This window comes from Carassius auratus, chromosome 20 (genome assembly GCF_003368295.1).
Source record: "Carassius auratus strain Wakin chromosome 20, ASM336829v1, whole genome shotgun sequence".
Taxonomy (NCBI): domain Eukaryota; kingdom Metazoa; phylum Chordata; class Actinopteri; order Cypriniformes; family Cyprinidae; genus Carassius; species Carassius auratus.
The window spans coordinates 8181597-8205764 of record NC_039262.1 but is presented as its reverse complement, the minus strand read 5'-3'; the positions used below and the strand labels follow the sequence as shown (position 1 = coordinate 8205764).

At 37.1% G+C, this 24168-nt stretch overlaps 1 protein-coding gene across 1 annotated transcript in view; it reads right to left on the bottom strand.

The window, feature by feature from the left end:
• The window catches only part of sash1a (SAM and SH3 domain containing 1a), a 214920-nt gene extending 192171 nt beyond the window's left edge, over window positions 1-22749 (bottom strand). The window contains 1 exon segment of the mRNA XM_026290820.1: window positions 21398-22749. Coding sequence (XP_026146605.1) covers window positions 21398-21901 — 504 coding nt within the window. The 5' untranslated portion in view covers window positions 21902-22749.
• Between the last annotated feature and the right edge of the window lie 1419 nt (window positions 22750-24168).

Below are 24168 nucleotides of genomic sequence, written 5' to 3'. Positions count from 1 at the left end.
AATGATTTATGTGCTTTATTCAGTGTTAAAAGAGTCTGTGAGTTTTGAGTATTATTTTGTGTCATCTTTATAGCCATAGTGACAGCAACAATAGATATTAGTATTTCACGTATTTCACTCACTCACTCAAACCTGTTCAGAACATTCACATTTGAATCATCTATATTCACTGTCTACTTTCCTTAACTTCACACTTGCCATGTATCTGATGTCACATTGTATATCTAAACTGGACACGACAAAGCACTGCAAATCATCATATATAAAATGAGTCAGCAATTTTCTGTCAGGTATTTGTTGCACAGTCCTGCATCGCATCTAGTGTAGACAGCATCACTGAATATAATAAGTTCCATTTTGCTGCGTTGCGCCACTCGCGTCCGGTGTAGACACAATGTAAGTTAATGTCGCTTTGATGCGGTGTTTGAATTTTCATGCAACATTATTTGAAATTAGCGCAGGCCAAACATTTATGTCTTGTGGGCCGAATGTCAGTTTTTAGCAAGTGAAAAATTTACTAAACTTATAATAGCCTCAAACTGACACACTGGTGAATAAAATCTAAGAATGTATTGCAAGGCTAATATAGGCAATGGCTAATGATAGACATCAATAAGTGGCCCAGAGTAAATTTTAGTTGCATATGCAAGTGATTTACTCGCAATGTAGAGGGTTGCTTTTGCACTTTAATCTATGTACAAATTAGTGTTGTCACAATACCAAAATTATTGTTTCGATACCTAGTCAAGAATTGCAATTTCTATACTTTTCCTGAAAAGGGAAAATACACTCTCAATTATCATTGCTGTGCTTTATTTTAAAACCGGGACAACATTCTAATTATATAACACACTAATAAATGAACATATGAACAGCAGATATATTAAACATTTAAATAAAATATGAAATATCAAAATAATACAAATAAATTAGAGCAATGACATTCAAGGCAAAGAAAGAATAAATTTAGCAGCATTATCTCAGTTACCAGCAGATACTGGTCCATATGGAGATTTGATTTGATTAATTTATGCTAACTTCGACAAATTCCATGACTGTTCATATTAAAATGTACGTTTAATTTTCATGACTGGATTTTGAGATTCCGGCCTGGTTTTCTGCTTTGCGGAAATCATATCGCGGAACCGGGTTTGAATGGGACCTCGGTACTACCGGTACTTAAAGAAAACTGGTACAGTCATATTTAAAAAAATTTAGTACCGACTTGGTACCGAAGTACCAGGTCTTTTGACAACACTTCTTCATCTGAACAACTTATTTAAACTATTTAATACGATTATACACACATGTTATTAAAGCTAAATCAGTTTAGTAAAGCCACTAATGCAGCCATCTCGCTGTAGTGCTTTTTTGCTTGCGTGAGGAGAAAAAACACAGACGTCCATAGGGAGGCACTGGAAGCATACGTTGCACACACCAACATGAAATACATCTCTTACAAATCTGGAACGCAGTCATTCTTTGAAGTATCGATACTAATCAATTTAGGAATCGTGACTTTTTAATTGCGGAGAATCGCGATACTTTTGAAGTATCGGTGCACCGTGCAACACTAGTAAAAAATTTTACTTTATACATTTTGTGTATGCTTTATTGTATTTAAATGTTCAGTTATTTTTGTGATAAGAAAAAAAGTTATTAAAACTTTTATACTGTATTGACAACTTTTTTTGCAACTAAATTCCAATACAGTGATAATACCGTACACAGTGATAAAATCGCTAGCAATTAATCACAACATGAAAATTTTATACCAGCATATCCATGGTACCAAGTCTGGGCAGGGGTCCTGGTGTTGCACACATTCCTATCCTGGTCACCTAATCACTTGCATTATGCTTTAAACTGTGAGGACACCACTGTCCTCGCAACAGAAATAGTCCAGTTTATTTTTTATTAATGTTAATACATCACTGATGACTCTAGAAGGAGTCTGACGTGAGGTGGTGCTGACGTGAGAAGATGTTGATCATTCTACAACAACACACATATCCTCTATTCTAAGCCTTGCTGATTATTTTGGATGACCCACTCTGTACATAGCACATACATCTTCATTTAGACACTAAGCAGAATATCAAAGCATTAACGAGAACTTACCATCCAACACATTAATCACACCTAAATCAAATTTGTAGTCATGCAGCAAAACATTCCTTGCAATTATTTTGTCTGAAGGCTTCACATTCTTTATTTTATTAGGAAAAAAAAGCCTAATAGTGCTTAGCTGTTTGTTAATCAGTTTGTCCATGCCACTATGCTATTCAAAGGCCCTCAAGGATGGACTGCCCCACATCAAATTGAGTTGGTCATTTGCATGCCAAATCTACAAATGTAACATTTACATTTGTGCATATAGCTATTTGCGAGCACACTTCATTTATTATGGAGAATTACAAAACAACAGTCCGGCTGTTATGAAAAAAAAATTATACAGGTTTCAAGGCATGTAGAAATCGGTTTACCTTGTTTACCAAAAGTCATAAGTGTAATCAAAAATTATACATTTATATTAAAATGGTGATCGAGTGACCTCAGAAAACAGTTGCAGTACAATGTAACAAGAAAAATTACAAAACAACCTATAACCGAGGATGGAAGTATACCAGGCGAAGATATCTGTGACAGCACATCAGCTCTAAATGTGTGTCAGTGGAACAGACAGGAAGAACATACACACACACACACACACACACACACTCAAGTAGATGAGAAAGAAAGAGAAAGTGGTAGGAAGAAATGAACAGATGTGATGTTGCTCTGAGTGTCAGTTGTTATTAGCAAATAAATAAAACAAGCTTGGGTCCAAGCACTGTGTGTATTATGTGCGTGGGTGAACCATGCTTATCTAATTACACACCAAATGCAGCCCAAACCTCTGACCCCCTCTGTGCTCAACTCAATTACCCTCCCTGACAGAGTCACAGCAAGACAGAACCGAAGCAAATTTATGCCAACGAGACGGCCTAACAACATCTATTTGGGTGTCCAGTGACTCAAAGGTCTTTCTTGGTAACGTCATGTAGCAACTATTTTCCATGTAAGGTAATGGGTACAACTATTATCTACTTGAATGCTTACAGAAATATCACATCACCACATATAAAAATCAGCAATAAACGTTGTTTAACTCAAATCCTACAGCCACTATATTAAGGGTTACGGTTACACTGGTTTACATTTATATGGTTTTTGGATTGTTCTGTTTAAATTAGGGATGTCAACGATTAATCAGTGATCGATTAATTGTCAGTAAGAGATTCAATCGATTACAGCTGTCGATGGTTGCTAACCGATTTAATACTGGGTTGCGTGTGGCTCGGGGCCAAAGCACATGCGAGTGGCTGTGACGGTATTTAAATGCATCATCATTCATTCATAATGTAAAATTAGGCTTTTAGTGGGATTCAAACTTTAAAAGTACATTAAAATAGAAAAAAAAATTCTTCAACATGGAAAGCAACAAATGTAGTAACAAAGTTATTTCATCAGATAATTATTTCATATCGTGTGCTTTGCAGGGCTGCGGGACACAGGCTATTCATTCCAGCTTGTTAAGACTTATTAATTTGTGGCAAACAACGATTCATCTTTGATTAATTTTATTCTTAACCCATGATTTAATGGAACTGAGGAAACAAAATAAATTAAATTCTTAATTCATTTAAGGAATTGATGAAAAATGGGATGCTTTAAAGATAAATGAATAGCCTATGTAAGTAATAGGCATAAAATAAAAATAACAGTTTGTTTTCATAAAAAAAAGCGGAATATGTCTGACTTAAAGATAACGGATTTAAAACAAAAGTGTGTTGTGGCGCTCCATAAACAAGTTTACAGAAAGAGAAAGATGACAACACGCATTCTGTTTGTCTGCTTTATTTTACACAATTTTAAAATATTCTGTTTTTTTATTGTGAGTTCACAAAAGTAAAAACTTTTGCGGATTAGCTATATCTTACTCCAAAGTGTTTTTATTTTATTTTATTTTTCAGCTGTTCAATCATGCTGGCGCCTCACGTGCACACATCCCACAGTCGGTTCATTATCGAAATAAAATAGTCAACCAAAAATATAAAAGGTTACACTGGTCAGATTAAATAGACCGTAGTATACCGGTCAACTCTGCTGTTATGACAAGGATGTTTTTTCTCATAAAAAGGATGATCTTTTCCATCTATATGTGAATGCGTGTAAAGTACAAACCTAGTAGTTTACATTATAAATAATAGTTTAACATTCAAATCATTGCGAATATGCAAACATTTGGAATTGTGCCGAATGAGACGTGAGCAATAACCTCCAAATTTAGCCAAACCAATGCTTGCTCTGTCCTTGTCTGCACGCACGCATGCACTCTCACGATCATTGAGCAACAGTGTTTTTTGCAGCAGCACCGAAGGAAGCGGTTCTTCTAAGTGAACCGGTTGACCGGTTGAGCAGCTTGTGTGTTGTACTAACTGTTCTATGCAGACTCGTCATTCTGCGCATGGGACTAGACTAGTACTCATTCACACTTTCACACGTGCTGCTGATATGATTAGTCAATTAATGTTAGTTGGTCATTTTGTGTCCGGATCAAAAAAATGATTTGTTTAGGGGGTTTTTGTGTGTGTTTGTGTGTGTGTGAAAAATATAATTATATAAAATAATTTAAAAACCTTGTGTACTTTCTGTATTCTGATAAATTAAATAATTGTGTTTGTTAATTGCTTTATCCCCTTGTTAAGCTAAAACAAAATGTGAAAAATTTGCATTGCAATTTTTTTAAAATCTGCTCCTAAATTTTCAGCTTAGGAGCACATGTGTTCTTTGGGAAAAAGGTAAGCGTCAAGCCCTGCCTTGACTAGCGACACAAAGCAGCAGCTCAAAAGCCAGAACTGTCCTTTATGAGCATTTACGTACTAAAACCATTTCTCACCAAAACCATCAAGCTACTGTGACTGGCTTTTCCTCCAAACACCTCATTAAACAATGAAACATTGCCAACACAGATTTAAAATTACATCTGTTACACAAAGCAATAGCACTATACAATCTGTATCTGACTGAATGTGTTGTTAAATGTTACAACCTCTGACCTTTCATGCCATTTCCATCATGTCTAAGGCATCTAACACACACCAAAGGAAATTTTTGCTCTAAACAGCAAATGGCATTGCTTCAATTCAGTCATAACCTTTGGTTCGATTGATGTATTGCTCTTATCTGTATGATCAAAACTAGGGGTGTGCACGGATAGTCGAACATTCTGCTCTAATTATTTGATAAATAAAAATATGATATTCGAATTTCACAAAAAAAAAAAAAAAAAACCTAATTTGGTCACTTTCTGTGATCCTCCACGGCATACATGTAGATGTATGCAAGCAACAATATAATTAATCAATGAATAAGGGGACGTTCAGATATCATGCCTAAAAACGTGTGGAAAATTCTAGGCGCGCCGCTTTCTCCTTCTCCAAAGCACTCGGGCAGAAGCGCTCCTGAGGTGTCTGCCATTGCTAAGCAACAATGACGCGCTCTCTCCATGAAGACGCGGAAATTTCAGCAAAAGATAAATGGATTTGCAGCACAAAAAGTCGCTTTAAGTAGCTCTGTTACTAAATTTATTTCAAAATGGCAATCCATATACAGCTATGATCAGCTGTTCCTTCATCTTGGCTGAGCTTTCAACGTTGTTACAGGAAAAGATGGAGCTGAATGTTTAGTTCTTGTCACATGACCTGCGGTGCGCTTGCGGCATTCTGAAAAGATGTTTTTAACTCTATGCGTTGCGGACGCGCCTGGAAAAAACGGGCGCGTCGCACCGCGTGAGCATTGCTTCCAATTATCCTACATTGGAAATAACAAACTTTAGTGTGCAAAAGACATGATATGCGAACGGCCCCTAAGAACTGCGGTCTTCTACAGTACTTCAAATATGCCTTGGAGAATCAAAGAAAGTGACCGAATTCAAGAACATTGTTGTGGCATCTCTCAAGCAACGAATAAAGACCATTAACTTGGAGAATGCAGTGAAAACTCCTCTTCTCGTTTCTGCCCTAGACCCTCGGCACAAACAGCTCCGGTTTCTCAATGAAAACATGAAAAAGAAAAAAAAACTTTGAACATTATCAGAACATTTTCCTTGATGCGAGTGGTGGGGATGCAGCCGCCACCAACGATGAAGAGGATGCAATGCCCACACGTTGGAAAATGCTGAGCCAGTTTAGCGATGATTACAGAGAGTCCAGCCGAGACGAGTGGGAACAGTTCTTCCTGGAGCCATGTATTCCACCAGATGAGGATCCCATTCAGTGGTGAAATGAAAACACGAAACGCTTCGCACACTGTTATTTGTGAGTCCCGCCAACGTCTGTGCCATCAGAGTGCGTTTTCTCCGCAGCAGGCCTTATTGTTAACAGACTAAGGAGCCGACTTTCCCCCGATCATGTTTACATGACCGTATTTCTTAACAAGAACATGACAAAAAAAAAAATTATATATATATATATATATATATATATATATATAGTGTTATAGCTTGTCCAAAATGACGGAAACAATAAATGTTGCTGAAAAATAACGTCTGTCTCATTAAACTTAATTTAAATAAACAAATATGCGAATATTCATTTTTTGTGAGCTCAAATATTCGAATGTGATATTTGCGGAAAACAACCATCCCTAATCAAAACTGAAAGTGTAATTTAAGTTATTTTCTGGGTTATCAGGAGAAAATGACTCATAACGCATATACGCGTTAATCGTCTTTAGAGGGTTAAAGATCGTGCATCGTTCTTGGACAATCAATCACTTTGAATAAGGCCAGTGACACCATAAATGTCAAAATATTTTACTCCGATATAATTTTTTTCTGACACTAGGGGTGCACGATATATATCGGCCGATAATTAATGCGCATCTCGTCAGTACCTAGACATGTAAATGATCTATAGTTGGATATGTGCAGGTATGTGGATATGTAAATCAACCCTTGAATGTACTTTACTATTGGCTTGCTTTTGCCCTAAAATTGTCATTTGTTGATTTACGTTACACACCTGTCCTTTCCCAACCCCTGTCATTAGATAGCTCTGATTACCATCCCCTAATTACAATTACAGATTTTGTTTAGTTGCTACTTCATGCATATTGAAATGTAAATTTTCTCTTCTATAAAGAAGAGGGTCACGTCTCGTGGATGCAGGGCTGATGGCCAGACGCCTGAGAAGAATGGAAGCACAGAAGCAGCACGTAATGACATTAAATAATCAAGTAGAAGGTAAATTATGCTTTAAATAAATTATTCTGATTTAATTACTGGCAAAATCATTTATTTCCCGATTTCATTGGCTCCATCTGTAGAAACACGGCCAGCGGCAGAGACCAAAAACAAATGCTATAGTGCAAACGACCAACTGTTACTGCAAGTTTGGAGAATTTGACAGGAAAGGTTAGGGGCTATAAAGCTGATTAGAAGCTTGAAATCCTTTTTTCTCTTCAGTGAGAAGGACTCACTGTTGTACAAACTGAGATCATCAGACCAACGGACTGATGATTCACTGCCTGACATTTGCATTAAATATGCCTCAGTGTATTGGCCTTTTTACATGTGGATTTCGAGAAATTATGTTCCATCACCTCATCATTAAGCTGAAGATCACAGCTGAATATTATCATAATTCGGCAAGGAATCTAAACCGTGTTAGAAAGGTACCAAGTGGACAATAAGAGCTTTGGAACAGCAACAAAACTGGATTTGATTGAGACGTTTAATAGACAGTAGGGGTGCGCGATAAATATCGTCCGATAATTAATGCGCATCTCGTCAGTAAAGCCGGTTCTCTAATTAGCGGTAAATTCCATCAGGTGTATGATTTCACATAGAGCAGCTGTTACTACACGGAGCCATTGTTAACTGACTAGCTGCGCAAATCCACGTTCATTATCAGCGTTTATTTGCGCAGCTAGTCAGTTAACAATGGCTCCGTGTAGTAACAGCTGCTCTATGTGAAATCATACACCTGATGGAATTTAATGTTAATTAGAGAACCGGCTTTACTTACGAGATGCGCATTAATTATCGGACGATATTTATCGCACACCCTTAATAGACAGTAAATTAGATATCTATGAGCAGAACTGTCTATTGTGCGCTACTTTTTAAAAATCAATATTTAAATGACAAACATTTTCCACAGTTTTCCTTTGAGGTTGCCAAACTATTTTTTTCCAGTCTAATATTGTTGAACACTCTTCTACTGCATATAAACACACCCCTAAACAGGATGCAAAAACAAAACCAACTGTGGCTGGTCAATTTGCATTTCAGTGGAAAAACAGAATAAGCCAAATAGTATGTTTTTAGTACAGAGACAGAAAAAAAAATCACTTTTTTTTCCCTTAAGTGTACTTGCATAGTGTGTAGGAAAAATATGCCTATGGGACTGTGTGTGTGTGTGTGTGTGTGTTCGGTGGCCAGTGTCAGTCAGTAATAATTAAAGTGAGCACCCGAACCAATCGCACAAACAGAGACATGCAGAGATGCACACAAGCAAACAGCACCACAGGCCCTGCTCAACCATTCAGAAACCCCCAAAACTATAACAAGATTTCAGAAAAAAAATAAATAAATGTAGAGTAAGTCAAGAGCATGTCATTTTACTGCAGAAATTTTGGGAAATGATAATATCACAAATATAATGATAGAAGTAGAAATTGCTCGATTGTTTAAATCCACAAACAACCACACCTTCACAATCCCAGTACAAAAACTACCACTGAATGTTGCCATGACAACCAACATCCCCATCCTATTTCATCTGCCCTCCCTCGTTTTCTGTACACTGAACAAAATCTGTCTGAAAATCAGCAGTCATCATCACACTTGTCAAAAATCAAAAGAAAGGCACATATGGAATTAGGATTAAATTTACAATTTTAAAATAAAACCTCCATGAGCAGACAAACAAGCACACACCTGCACACAAACCTTAATATGGACCTTAAATGGTATGATAGGGATTAACGCTGAATAAATGTGTCCTGTGCAGACCCTGTCAAAGAGAGTTCTAAATCACAGGTAATTAGATGCCATCAACCCCCATTTTCCTCTCTTTGGTGGAATGTGTTTATGTAAATGTCACCATGGAAACATAAGGAAGTCTCAAAGATTCCAAAACAGGTGGGAAGAATTTTCAGCAATAATGGAGAAAGAAAAGCGGCCTCTCTACCTTTCATCTCACTGCACTCTCAGGCTGTAAAAGTCACATTAACGGTACAGTAATCAACTGAACCTAATAGCTTTAACAAACAGCAAGAGCACTAAGAGAAAAAAAAATGCTTTTATGCACTTATTCTCAAACACTTCTTTTGTCATTCTATTTATTTACATGCACTCTACTCGTTTTATTATTTTGTGTGTATGTGTGTGCTGCATTAATCAATAACAGAATGTTCACCAACACAAGTATCTCCCAGTTGGGCCATTCTTTGACATGTTATATGAGATTCATTGTTAACACACAGCATGAATGTGATTGTGCCAAATGGTGTAGTACTACAGCCATATTACATGCAGCTGTTGTAAACAGTACATGCAGCTATGCCCATTGGGATACACAGTATGGTGGGTTATTTTAGTGCATTGACAGATGTCATTTTACCACATGCTGATTTGCAGTGTCATCATAAACTGCACTCTTACAACAACAACAACAACCAGTATTAGAGGCCAATTTGACTAAAAATCAACAAACAATTGAGCTGTAAAGCAAAATGATGCAAATATAAAAACTCAAGGAGGTTGGAATTAACCAATTGACCCTTTGCGAAGCATTTCCTACCGCTGATGTGTCCGACAAGCCATGGCGCTCAGATCATGTTCTCACAGAGTGAAAAATACTTCACGGAGCAAAAAGAAAACTGACACAGCAGGTTACTTTAGGTATGAAAAAAATAATAATCAAACAATGATTAAAGTTTTATGTCTCTTTAATAGGGATGGAATGGTTTGCAGAAATAAATTTGAACTAGGGCTGTAGCTATCGAATATTTTAGTATTCTACCAAAATTTCCATCGATTAAACTTAAAAATAAGACACTCGGGTCTCTTAAAATTAACAACTAAGTTTCCTTTTTTAGAAAAAAAATATTTTTATTCTTTAAATGCATAGAATGCAATTGCATCCATCAAAAATAAACATTTAATTATTACACATGTTTCTCTGTCTGTACTTGTCCTGTGAACAATGACAATAAAAGTTGACAGATGAATTAAGTGCATTTAAGTGCCATTCAGTTGGGGTTTTAAATAAAGCATTTTCTGAGATGCACATTAAACATTAAACACACAAAACATTAATTTAATTTATCTTAATTATTGAAAACTTTACTTTTTGGTAAACAAAGGGGACTTACTATTAAAAATAAAACAAAAGAAATGTGTGAGTAAACCTTAAAAAAAAAGGGTTTGATTTTTTTTTTTTTTTTTGTAGGCCATGTACATTCTGCAGAACAATAAAGACAATTCTGTCTTTAACCGGACTTATTTTGACGAGTTGACGTACCTTTACAGTTCTGTGTATGTCATGTGACGCTAGTTTCACTCAAATCAAACGGTCAAATGCTCATGAAGTGACTGTCAGAGCAGTTCTGGAGATGTTGTTCATGTGTTTGCGTCCTTATTTAGTGAGACAGCAGACGCTGAAACCACCGCGAGCGTCATGCACGCTTCAGTGTGTGTGATAAAGGAACTCGCGCTTCTGCTCCATTCATTCACACAGACATGCAGAACATGCAGGATTCATATTTAAATAGGCTGTTCCGGCTTACTATTTACAGATATTAGTCCATATCATGATTTGATGGAAGTGCAATGACCTATTTTTGATTAATTCATTCAAAATCATTTTTTGTAATCGAATTACTTGAGGAATTGTTTCAGCCCTAATTTGAACCATTGAGTTCTCCAGACACGGTTTAACTTAAATCTGACAATGCATCTGTAATATGGTCTGAAATAAATAACACGTAAAACAGGGTTCGGCTAATATAGGTTTCTTTTGATGGATGCGCATTTCTGGCTTCCCAATACATAACAACAACGGTGATTAAAAAAAAAAAATGAAAGTGCGTGCGCAGGTGAGACCTGAACGGCACACATTAATATCTGTGTTTAAGGTAAACTAATTTAAGCTGTGCCAGTTTAAACATTTTAGATTCAGAGGACGCAAGCTCAAGCGCAAAGTGAGAAGATTTGTGCAAACCCGCGCCTCAGAACACCCTCAAAAATATTAAGCTTTCTCTGAAGTAACGTTTAAGTGGACAAATGGACATGTCAAAATTAGGGATGCACCAGTTGACCGGCCATGAATCGGAGCCGGACGGTTTTTGATTAAAATACGCAATCGGATGGTTTTTGGTATATTTTCGGCCAATTTTTTTTACATTGAGAATAGTTATTTATTTTTCATTGGTTTAAGGTAAAAAAAATAAAACAATAATGAAAAAGTGAATCATTAACCTAATTTTTTTTTTTTTTTTTTTATTGGACAAATGAAACACTTTGCATCTTCGTTTTATTCGCACCAACATTATTTTATTTTAACATTCCGGAATAATTAATTTATATAGTATACTTTTATTAAGTCTCACAGGTAAAGACTTTTTTTTTTTTTAAACCAATTAAAAACAAAATACTGAATGCTGATTAAGAAACATCTTATTGAATGTGTGTTGATTGTGTTGTTTGGACTGTAGAATTATGCAGTTGTTGCCTTTAATTTCACATGGTTACAGTTAATCTTTTCATTTGAGGCCAGTTCTATGTAGTTTCAACCCAATTCAAAAACAAAAGCTAAATGCTGATGTCTGTACCATCTATGTTTGCATTGAATGTAGGCTACTTAATGTGCAGTTACTGCCGCTCAATTCCGATGGTTATGGTTATTGTTTTCGATACCCAAAAGTCAGTTTGGCCTATTAAATGGCAAATAAACCTTGTTTATGCATACTTTTCTTTGTTTGTTGCTTAAAGAAAAAATAAATAAAATAACGGAAATCTGTATTGGCCTGTTTGCTTGTAAAAAAATAATAATAATTCTGTATCGGAATCACCCATGAAAAATCATGATTGATGCATCCCTAGTCAAAATGCCGGTCTTGGTAAGTATATTATAGCAGACATTGTTGTCTGAACATACTGGATCAGTGCAATGGAACAGTGTACATAACCTTCTTAATATTAATCAAACAGCAACAACAAAGAAATCACTCACTGCTTGTTTGAATAGCTTTTGTAACTTTAATAAAGTATTAATCTTTTACTTATACAGTCAAATATGCAATTTTGCATTTAATTACTTTATTCAGTTTCTGTACCTAAAAACTAATGTTAGACCTACCTAAAAAAAAAAAAAAAAAAAAAAAAAAAAAAAAGCACAGTTTATTTTATTTGCATCTCTACTCTATTTTAATCATTTGTGCTGTTGCTTGTAGTTAGATATAATATTCTTATTTTCTTTATTTTTATTTGACAGTATAGCAACGTAGCACATACCGAATCATACCGAATTTTTTTTTGGTTCAAGTCCACCAGTGTTGATCCTACTCTAAAGTCTGGTTTGTTTGTCGGACAAAAATGACAGATTCGGCATTATGATTGGTCAGATCACCTGTCAATCAAACTCCCTCCAAAGGGTCAATCAGTAGCCACATCAGTTTATAAGACCAGTGAAACACAAATCATCCATACACTACAGTCATACATGAAGTTATCTTTTATAGAACAGCTCATGCTATGTTAACTATTTTGAGGATTTTAACTCATTTATGCTCAAAACTGCTTGCTTGATTTTAGTGCCTTTCATGAGGAGAAACAACACTAATTTAAACTGATTGATGTAAAAATGTAGCTAGTGCATACACTGATGTACATTTTTAAATTTAGCTGTTTTCCCCACAACATATACATACATACAATTTTTCATCTTGTGTGCATTATCAAGCACTATTCTTCAGTCTCACCGAATTACAGACAGCACAAACACAACTGACTGCAAACCTAATTATCAATTTTGTCAGTATTTTTGTTAATGTAAAATCCATATTGATAATCCAACAATGATGTTCCTAACCATGGCTGAGCACACTGACTGAAGTTCAACACAAATAAAAGATGACAGAGTGGTCTAATGGAAGTGAAGCATTGTGGGAGGTCTGTGGGCGAATAGAGGGGAATCTGAAGCCTGTTTAACGAAATCTGCTTTCAGAGTTATGAGTTCCATTAACATAAATGGAAATGCTGACACTTACAAAATCAAACTCAATACAATGAATACAAAATGTAATCAAATAATTTAAAGCTGCCATATGCAAGCCCTAAAATCACATTTCCCTATGCATCTCTGAACCTTTTCTATTTCTGTGCACCATATTGGAGCTATCACAACACAGGTGAAAAACAGGGGTGATATCCATGTAATTTTTGAGGTGTGCTAGTGGCAGTAAAACATGACCAGACCCAAAATATCAATAATATGCATTCAGAAAAATTTAGTCTAAAATCTAGTTGGTTCAATTTGAATGGGCATGATGCTTCTGCAGAAAACACAGAAACGGAGAGTCTTTAAATAACAAATTGCTATTTTTTGATATGTGGATAGGAAAGGGCCCTATTTGTGGTATGCCAGCTCTATCTTGCAATGGAAACTCGTTCACGAGTCAAGAACCGGTTCGTTTGAGAAAGTATGTTTGAATTGGAAATATTCAATATTTTCAAATTTTACATAGTCGTCAAAATTATTCCGATATTATCGCTAATATTCGATATATCACCCAGCCCTAGTGCTTACCATGGCATACTGACAATGGCACTGTGCAGGAGACAGATTAGGTATAAAGAAAGCTAAACTTTATATATATATATAAAAAAAAAAAACAGCACACAGTGATTGCAGGCTTTCGCAAGTGTCAGCTAACTGCGCGATAAACAGCCCCTTCCCCATGGGTGATTTTTATGCGTCTTTTCCCATAGCTGTGAAATATAGGAATCTGCCCAAATGTCAAATTTTTCAATGGCTAAGTTAGCAAATGTGGTGAACAACACTTTTCGATAAGGCAACTCCAACTACGGGAGCCTGTTAACTCAAAAGGTGCAGTGCTTTCTGCAAATTGGGTCATATCGAGGTTGGATCGTATTCATACCTTAAAACGAACAGAACAAGAGTTCGTTTGGAACCGAACCAAGACCACCTCTTCAGCTTGGTCTCGGTTCGGTTGTTTGGTGTGCACCAGAGTGCGACTGCTTTATTAACACCTGCCAAAAAGATCCACACCAAAAGGGCGAAATGAACCAGAGTTTGTTTCAATCAAACCAAATAAGACCCTAAAAATACACCCTAAATGACTGTTTGAAACAAAGTAGTGCAGCTGCTTTGTTTACAGGGGTTACCAGGGTAATGGCTGCATATCTGCCTCCGTCACTGCCCTATAGTGCTGATTGTGCGCTTTCATTCAGCACGTCTCGTTCACTTCTTCCACCTTCTCATCTGTGATATTTACATTAAATTGTCGTCTTTATAAAGTTCAATAATCATACAAGGATGCAACACTGTTTTTCCAGGAATTTAAAGGGGGGGTGAAATGCTATTTCATGCATACTGAGTTTTTTACACTGTTAAAGAGTTGGATTCCCATGATAAACATGGACAAAGTTTCAAAAATTAAGTTGTACGTTTGAAGGAGTATTTTTGGAACAAAAATACTCCTTCCGGTTTGTCAGTTTGTTTGTCGGTTTGTTTCCAAGTTTTGGAAAGTTTTTTTCGAGTATGGCTCTGTGTGAGGTTAGATGGAGCGGAATTTCCTTATATGGGTCCTAAGGGCACTTCTCCCGGAAGAGCGCGCGCTCCCGTATAGCACAGCACTGAGAGCAGAGACATTCACTGAACAGAGCGAGCGTGAAATGTCACAAAAGAAGTGTGTTTTTGGTTGCGAGGGCAAGACAACCCTGCACAGATTACCAAAAAAAAAAAAAAACATTAAGGGACCAGTGGACGGAGTTGTGCAAGTGTTTTTGTTTGTTCCCTGCATTTCGAAGATGCTTGTTTTACAAACAAGGCCCAGTTTGACGCCGGATTTGCGTATCGTTTATTTCTTAAAGATGATGCAATCCCAACGAAAAACGGTCACGATCGTGTGTTGGAACCGCAGCCGGTGAGTAAAACTGCTTAAAATATCTCTGCCTCCTTGTTAGTGCGTCCTCCTCCCATGCCGGAGACCCGGGTTCGAGCCCCGCTCGGAGCGAGTGCGAGGAGCATCAGAAAGGACCCGGGAGAGAAGGGTTACATAAGCAAATATATACAGTTTCAATACATACCACATAGAGACGTCCTGTTGTAGTAGTTGCTGCTGCTGCTCTCGTTCAGTTTCAGTGTCGGGATCTGATTCTGGATCATAAATAAACGGCTGAATCTGACTGTTAGCCATGGTTTGTTTTGGATGATGTTTTTTTTTCCCTCACGGTAATGTCACAACTTCCAAACGCTCATAACGCAAAAGCCTACTCGTACTCATGATTCTTTAGCTCCGCCCACACGTCACACCTCCAGCGGCTCGTGTTTTTCCGGAAAAAATTGGCACAGACTATTTTTCTCTTATAAATATAATAAAACTAAAGACTTTTTGGAGGTATGAAGGATGCAGTACTACTCTATAGGTACTCAAGATTAACAGGAGGTTGAGTGAAAATGAGCATTTCACCCCCCCCCCTTTAAGAAATTAATACATTTGTTATAGGCTATCGCATAAGTGAAGATGTTTAATACATTTTATTCACACTTATACTCCTAAATAAATTTTCCAGTTCTCACACACATCTATGTTTAGTTGCAAATGTGAGTGAAATGCTCACTGTCGAGCCCTGATCAGTAAAACTGATAAGACGTCATTAAATAAATAAACCTCTTCTGTAGTGAAGGAAAACATTATGGGTATTTATTGCTCCCCTAAGGTCATTAGTGGCATCATGAAAAGGATTATGGTCTGGCGTGTGAGGGGACAACATTCCACAGCCTGTCAAAGGATCTATTAAGAGCTGCTAGCAGACAGTTTTCAAAGATCAGCTATAAACAAAACGACCACTACTGCACAAGCCATAAAATTACTGTAATCTATGTGTGGATAAACAGTCCGATGAGAGGTGAGGAAAGCTAATGCAGAGTTTCAATGGGATAATTTACAGAATATTATCAGCAAACCACATATTTTTCATCAAAGATAAGTAAATCCTTTGCACTACAACATGCATTTCAGAATATCTACAACCGTTTCCCACAATCCGCTTAATCATGACCATATACAGTAGCAGGGCTCCAAACAAAAAAATAGAGTAAGGAGCCATTGGCTCCTATAAGAAAAAAACTTAGGTGCCAAATGATTTTTTAGGTGCCACAGAATAAACATGTTTTATGTGCTTTATTTAAATTTAATTTACATTTTAACTTTTTAATCATACTGACGTGTTTATGTCTCATCTTTTCTTGACTTTATCAGCATTTTAATCCATCTTGTAGATGACCTGGGAATGAAGGTTCACTTAAAGTGGGAGCTAAATGTCTTTTCCAACTTGAAATATATAGTCATGCGTTGTTTATTACACAAAATCTGTACCAATATCATGGACCATAAGCATCACTTGGCCCCTGAGTATAGTTTGGGGTCCTCCTCAATGCATCCTGTAAATGTTGTCATACTCTCTTAAAAATAAAGGTGCTTCATGATACCATAGAAGAACCTTTTTTTCCTGTCTAAATGGTTTCATAAAGAACCTTTAACATTTGAAGACAATAACAGATTATGAAAAGGTCAGAAAGAGATTGTTCTTCAAAGAGCCTTTGACTGAATGGTTCTTTGTGGAACCAAAATTGTTCTGTGAAGAACCTTTTAAGCTCCTTTATTTTTAAGAGTGTATGTCTTTCAAACTTTCAGTCTGTTTTTCTTAATTAGTAAAATTAAATTTAATAGGAGGAGTTGAATCATGTAGACAACAGGTTAAGTAAAAATATAAAAATTCAATAGCTCATAAACATAGCAAAATGCTCCTTTTTATAGTTATTTTTCTAGCTGACTGATGAGCTTATGGACACCGAAAGGTCCATTTATTCTTTGCTGAAATTTACGCGTCTTCATGGAGAGAGCAGGTCATGGTTGCTTAGCAACGGCAGACGCCTCAGGAGCGCAAGAGCAAGAAGGCTTTTGGAAAAAAAAAATCAGAAAGCGGTTTTCCACGCGTTTTTAGGCGCGATATATGAACGGCCCCTTAAAGAGTACCAAAACTGTATTTATTGTTTGAATTTTGTTATGAATTTGGAATACTTTTAAAGCTGATACTTTGTAAATTAAAAAGTAACAAAGCTTTTTGCGATTACTGGACGGCAAGTGCACTTCAAATAATGAAGTTCATGCATTAACAGAACACAGCATGGACTAAGATCTTGTGTTACCTGTTGTAGTTTGTTCAAGTTATGAACGAAATAGACGCTGTTTTTCTGCACTTTCTCTTCAAGTCTCCATTTCTCTCTCACGCGCGTTTACCAGGTGTGTGTCAGCGCTGCTGCGCGGCAGATCAGGACGGTTTAACTCTTTTCCCCACTAAAACTTCAATGCTCATTCTCTCAATGCGCGAACATAACAAAAGATGTGAATGCAAAACAATCAGGAAAAGGAATTACATGGAAATGAAAATGGAATTACATTACAATCTTTTAAGAGATAACATGTAAATACATAGGCCTAGTCGCCAGTGGCGACCTCAGCAAAAACTTCACTCGCATTTTAATATTTATGGTCACAAATGCGACCGTTTTAGTCGCAGTTTGGAGCCCTGAGTAGCTAAGCACTTATGAGGTTGATATGAACTTGAAAAGCCATCAAGCCAATAATCAGACATGTGTGTTCCACCCTATGGCAAAATCCATCTTAAGAGTAACACAAATAGATCACTGTTTAAGTTTATTTAGCCTACTGAAACCTCTCAGGAGCAGTATACAGATCTACCACAGCAATGAAGCTTTGACATAAAACATCATCACTACATGCTTTTCAACTCAATCAGATGGGAACTAAAAACATTACAATTACTTCCCTAATTTAACACCGTAATATATTGTTGTCTCATAAATCAACAATGAATTTATTAAATCACAAGAACTGTGCTGTTCAAGCATACGTTCATTGAGTGCCTGAGGGACCATATGCTGTGAGCTTATTTCAAAGTAAAGAGACAAATAGAAGGAACTTTCTGAACAGACTGAATCAAATGAGCCTTTTAAATACTTGGGTTAACTTGTGAGGATCAGAATCTTTCTAAAATTAGAAGACAATCTACAGTGAACCCAAACAAGCACAATGATGTTGTTAAAGTAACAGCTCTCTGGAGGGAAACATCACCAATGAATAAGGACAATTTTGGTCGGTTCCTTTAAAAACTTTCTCCAAACCTAAAACTACACCACTTCAACAAAAGTGAAAATTGAGAGATCCATGTATGGGATAGTCAGCTTGCCTTACCACTAGATGGCAACATGCAAACCATAAAAAGCAATGCAAACTGGTGTGAACAATGCTGAATGTTGAAAAGTTGTCTGACTCTGAACTTCTGATGCATATGGCAGACAAAATTGATTACACTTCAGGAGTATCGAAGTCGCCATCTGATTGCTCAAATTGTACTTAGGGTGACCATATGCGCTGTTCATACGGGACACGTCCCAGCCAGAATTTTAATATTGCTTAAAATATCCAGGTTTTGGCTATTTGCACTGTGCAGGTTGATCGTTGTGTAACATTCATGAGAGCTATTAAAGAGCAGAGCAGACGGCTTCTTAGGGCTGTCAACGAATATTCTAAATTAGAATATGTATTCGTATAGTAAAAAAATTAAAATAAAAATAAAAAATTCAAAAGGTGAAAATTAATATTCAAATTAAAAAATAAAGTGGAAAAAAATGTCCGCAGTAGTAGAGGCGTGGCTGTCTGCTTTGCGAGTGGGCGCGCTAGCGCGCCTGAGGGTTCAGGGACAGGTCACAGGAGTCGCACTGTCTGGCACAGCATCACGGCTGAAAGTTGACGCGTCTTCATGGAAGATGAAAGCAAGTGCAGAGCACAACTTGACCGCAGCAGAGAAAGTGAAGTAAAATTGTTGACCCGCGAGATAAAGTTGTATGCAAGCTATTAAAGATACCATTCGACCACTAGCAACATGAGGTCACATCTCAAAAATGTGCACCCAAATGAGCATGGCATAATGTGTGGAACTCCAGCTAAGCAGTCACGTCTTGACACTTAACGTTACTTTGCATGGCCCGCCACAAGATCTTTGTCTGCAACACGACAAGAGGCCATAACGGATAAAATAAAACAATGCCATTACGCCAAACCCCCTCACGATAGAAGAAAGCAGTCATAAAAAGCTCTTTTCAAAAGTATGTGAAATAGGGCTGGGCGATATATCTAACGATATGATCATGCGCATCTAGTCAGTAAATCTGGTTCCATGATTACCACTTAATCATCACCACCTGCTTTCAAATGGAGCGGCATTTAATAGAGCCTTTGATGAATACGCAATAAGAATGCGAAGCTCGTCAGTGATCTATGGCTCGGTCTGTTAAATGCCGCTTCATTTGAAAGCAGGTAATGGAGATTTAGCGGTTATCACTGAACCAGATTTACTGACTAGATGTGCATCATCATATGTTAGATATATCGACCAACCCTAATGAGAAATATGTACATTTTACAGAATAGACTCCTCAAAACACATCCAAGAGTTTTACACACTAGTTTGTTATTGTGGGTACATTTTCACGCCCCTAAACATGACACAACACAAAGTAAAACATGACTGGTTGTTTTACCCGTCAGTCATATTGCCTCTTTGGTTCCCAGACCTTCTGCCGTCAGTCTGAAGTTCTGGCTACATGAGACTGAACAATGTGGACTAATTTAAAGTTGCGGAGGACTTCTGATCAATTTATGAAGAGATCAATGATCATTTCATTAAATGAAAACAATGGGCATCATAAATTCCCAAAAATAAAACACCATTTAATACTCCTTTCTTCTGAGAAACAAAGACACTGAAAACAGTCTCAGTTTTTTTTGTCCATACAATGCAAGTCAATGGGGTCCAATGTTCTTTGGTCCTCCACAATAGTCAAAATATCTTCTTTTAGTTCCACAGAAAAAAGAAAGCCATACAGACTTGGTACGACATGTGAGTGAGAAGTGAATGACAGACATTACATTTTTGGGTGAATAAACCCCTTTAAGGAAGTAAGATCTAACCTGTTCTGACTTCAAATATCCATATGATGTCAGTTATTACTGTCTAGTCTTAAGGATAATCTAATCAGGATGTCCATGAATTCTGTGACCTCATAATAACTGATGTCATCAACATTCATGAACCAATCAAATTCTGATTCAAGATATTGAACCAAAGCAAACATTACCTTCTAAGTACATATCTGTTCAGTCCTCAAAACAATGCACATCTCTAACAATTCATTCCAATAAGTGGATGAAGAGTTGAAGAATCACACCTCAAACAATTACAGCTACTAATGCTGTCCAGTTTTCTGGAAATTCATTGTCATTTTACTGTCCAGCTGCTGGGAACTATCAAAATCACAAGAAATATACTTTTTTCCAAAAGGGAAACTGTGGTGCACACTCAAACAACTATTTTTAAAGGCCAGGGTTCATCGGAAAGCATTAAGTTGTTGTAAATCTAAATCCCAGTAATACCTCCAACAAATCCCCCACATTAAATCTCTATTATAAAGTGTAACGAATACTCAATCTAAAACAGGGTCGCAACATTCAACCAACCTCTCTGAAGCTCTTTCTCCCTTTGATTCTGTATCCACCTTGAACTTCCAGCCTCAGTGCTCAAACACATACACACACACACACACACACACACACACACAAAAGGAAAAGGGTCAGGTTTGAATTATCCAATGTTGAATGTTGGATTTATGTAGTGTGAGGGCATTTCCTGCACAGGCCAATCGATTCTAGCTGGCCTACTGATCCCAGAAAACCATTAGAAACGCAGAGTGAGTCCAAAACCAGTCAGTAGGCTATTGATCATATTTTGGAAACCAGATTAAGGCCAAATTCGAGTCATCAAACCTCCATATCCCTGCATCCAAGCCACACGGTCCTATACTGTTACACTCTCCTTCTAATCACATAAATCCAAGGTTGTATAATTATACTGAGCTTGTGTTTCTAACTGAGGCTGTTTACAATCCAAATATCTGATTCAAGGAAAGGCCACGTGGTTTATAGCGACGCGGGACAAAAGGTAAACACAGCTACTCACCTTATTAGAGTATGGCTGCTTGGCAAGGTTTATCCCGTCCCTAATGAGTTTATCCCTGATCATGATCTTCAGCTTCAGTTTTGGGTAAACTTCCAGCTCCTTGCGGTTCCCCAGCGTCAGATTCCTGGACGCCCCCATGTACCCCATGCTGCGCGCCGCTCTATCACTGCTCTGCTCAGTCCATGACCTGGAGCCCCGCAGCCTAGGCTCGCATTGCTCTGCCATGCGACTCCTGAATATAGGTGAGACCGGGGGCATCGGCTCCAGGGTGAAATAAAGCCCAGTGGCCGTCTCCTTATCGTGATCTTTTAACCTTTGCACGGCATCGTGAATCCGCTGGCGGTGGTGCGGAATGAACACACCGATGGCATCCAAGTCCGGGTCTCCAATTTGTTTGCAAACTTCCAAGTCGTCGTACCCGTTATCCACAAAAGCCTCGACATACTGACACAGCTGAAGGGTTTTCAGCCATTCATAGACGATGCTGGGTCCGCTGGTCATCATTTTGAACTGTGTTTAAGCGTAAAGGTGCGTTTACCTTTGTGAGCAGGTGACTGACAGCGCGTGTGCCTGCGGTTTACGTGAATATCCCAGTCAATGTGTCATCTTCATTCAGCATTTCTCTCCACTTTTTAATAGCAGTGGATGTTTAAAATATCCACGATCCCATAAATGTTACACAGACGGTCCTGGGCACTTTAGCGTTTATTAATACTGACAATGTCGAGACACTTCAACTTGGCATTGCCTCCACAACTACCGCCCCCTTCACCGTGTTTAAAGAGCCATTCGCCGGTAATGGTTAGCGTCTAAAGTGGCTATACTGATAACCATCCACACTGACTACATTTTCCCCTCGTTTATTTCAACTGTTCGCGCAGTAGTGCCAAGAAGAAACGTGAATATTACGCACCGCGTGAATTTCCAATGCTCTTCTCCAGCGTTCTCACGAGACCGTCCTCCCTTCCCTTGTGTCTGTCAGTACGGCTTAAAGCCAACTCTTTTCCTCTCTGAAGACAAACGAAACCGCGTCTCTCCGGTTTGGAGACGAGCACATGTGGTTTCAGACTTCTTGCCACTATTTGCTGAGCAGCGTAATCGCGTTGGCGGCGAAAAAGATCGGTTTTCCTCAGCGAGGCGACGGTTGGTTAGCAGACACGGTTTGAATCTGGGCACGCGCTGTGAAATCTGTCAGTTTGTCAGAGTTTGGGGTAAATGAAAACCTGGCATGGCGCTTCTTAAAAATCCGAAACTTTGTGACTTTTAATTTTCGGCAAAGCAGAGGAAGGTAAATGTTGAGGTAACGGCAGGCTGCTGTCTCTCTGCTGTGTGTGCTGTGCAGGAGCGCGTGTCTCTTCTCTACTGCTGGAAGAGCATTTAAATCTGATGCGCTGCTGCACGCGCTTTTCACTTTTATGCTACAGTCTAATGGTGCCCCCTGCCTTAAACTTGGGCAAAAAAAATATTTGTGTTAGAAAAAAAAAGTCAACGTTCACATCATAATAAGATTGTTAGTATTTTGCATGTAAAAATAAAATTAGAAGAAAAAGTTAAACTTTAAAAATGTTATTGTACAAACGGAAATAGGCTGAACAGTAGGTTGAAAAACTAGAAGTACTAAACTTAAATGTAAAGTTAAATATAAATAACCTATTAAACATGAAAAAAAAACCACTTAACAAAATTAGGCCTAATAAACTAAACTAAAAATGTATAATTTTAAGCTAATTCAATAGCCTAAATATTATATAAATTATACTAAATTGACACGTTTTAATATGGTAGTTGACAATTGGAGAAAACATTCATATTCATAATATTAAATTCAATTTAGGACACTCCTAGTCAAGGTGTCCCAATCGACCTGAATTCACCCCAATATGTTCATACAAATACAAAATGCATACTATTATAATTGTGTGCTCCTTTAAACTAAGAAATTGTTATGCTCTAAGGGGTGATTGAAAAAAAAGTTTTTCATTTTGTTGTTTTAAATTAGACCTGTTTTTTTTTTTACGCCTTCATTATGTAGTCCTTCTATGGGAGGCCGTTTCAGCAAAAAAACGTTCCAGCGTTACTCGTCGTAATTATATTTTTACTAGTAACAATTCAATTAAAGAGCTCTATAATTTAATTTCTACTAGTAACAATTACAATTATAGAGCTCTATAATTCAATTGTTACTAGTAACAATTATGATTATAGAGCTCTCTAATTGAATTCTTACTAGTAACAATTACAATTATAGAGCTCTCTAATTGAATTTTTACTAGTAACAATTATGATTATAGAGCTCTCTAATTCAATTGTTACTAGTAACAATTCCAATTAGAGAGCTCTACAATTCATTTATTACTAGTCATATGTCTCCATTGACTTCCATTCATTTTTAATTATAGAGCTCTGCAATTCAATTGTTACTAGTAACAATTCGGATTATAGAGCTCTCTAATTGAATTGTTACTAGTAACAATTACAATTATAGAGCTCTGTAATTCAATTGTTACTAGTAACAATTATGATTATAGAGCTCTCTAATTGAATTCTTACTAGTAACAATTACAATTATAGAGCTCTCTAATTGAATTATTACTAGTAACAATTACCATTATAGAGCTCTCTAATTGAATTCTTACTAGTAACAATTGAATTACAGAGCTCTTCAATTGATTTATTACTAGTAAAAATACACATTAAAGATATGTGTAATTGCAGAGCTCTATAATTGAATTACAGAGCTCTCTAATTGAATTGTTACTAGTAACAATTGA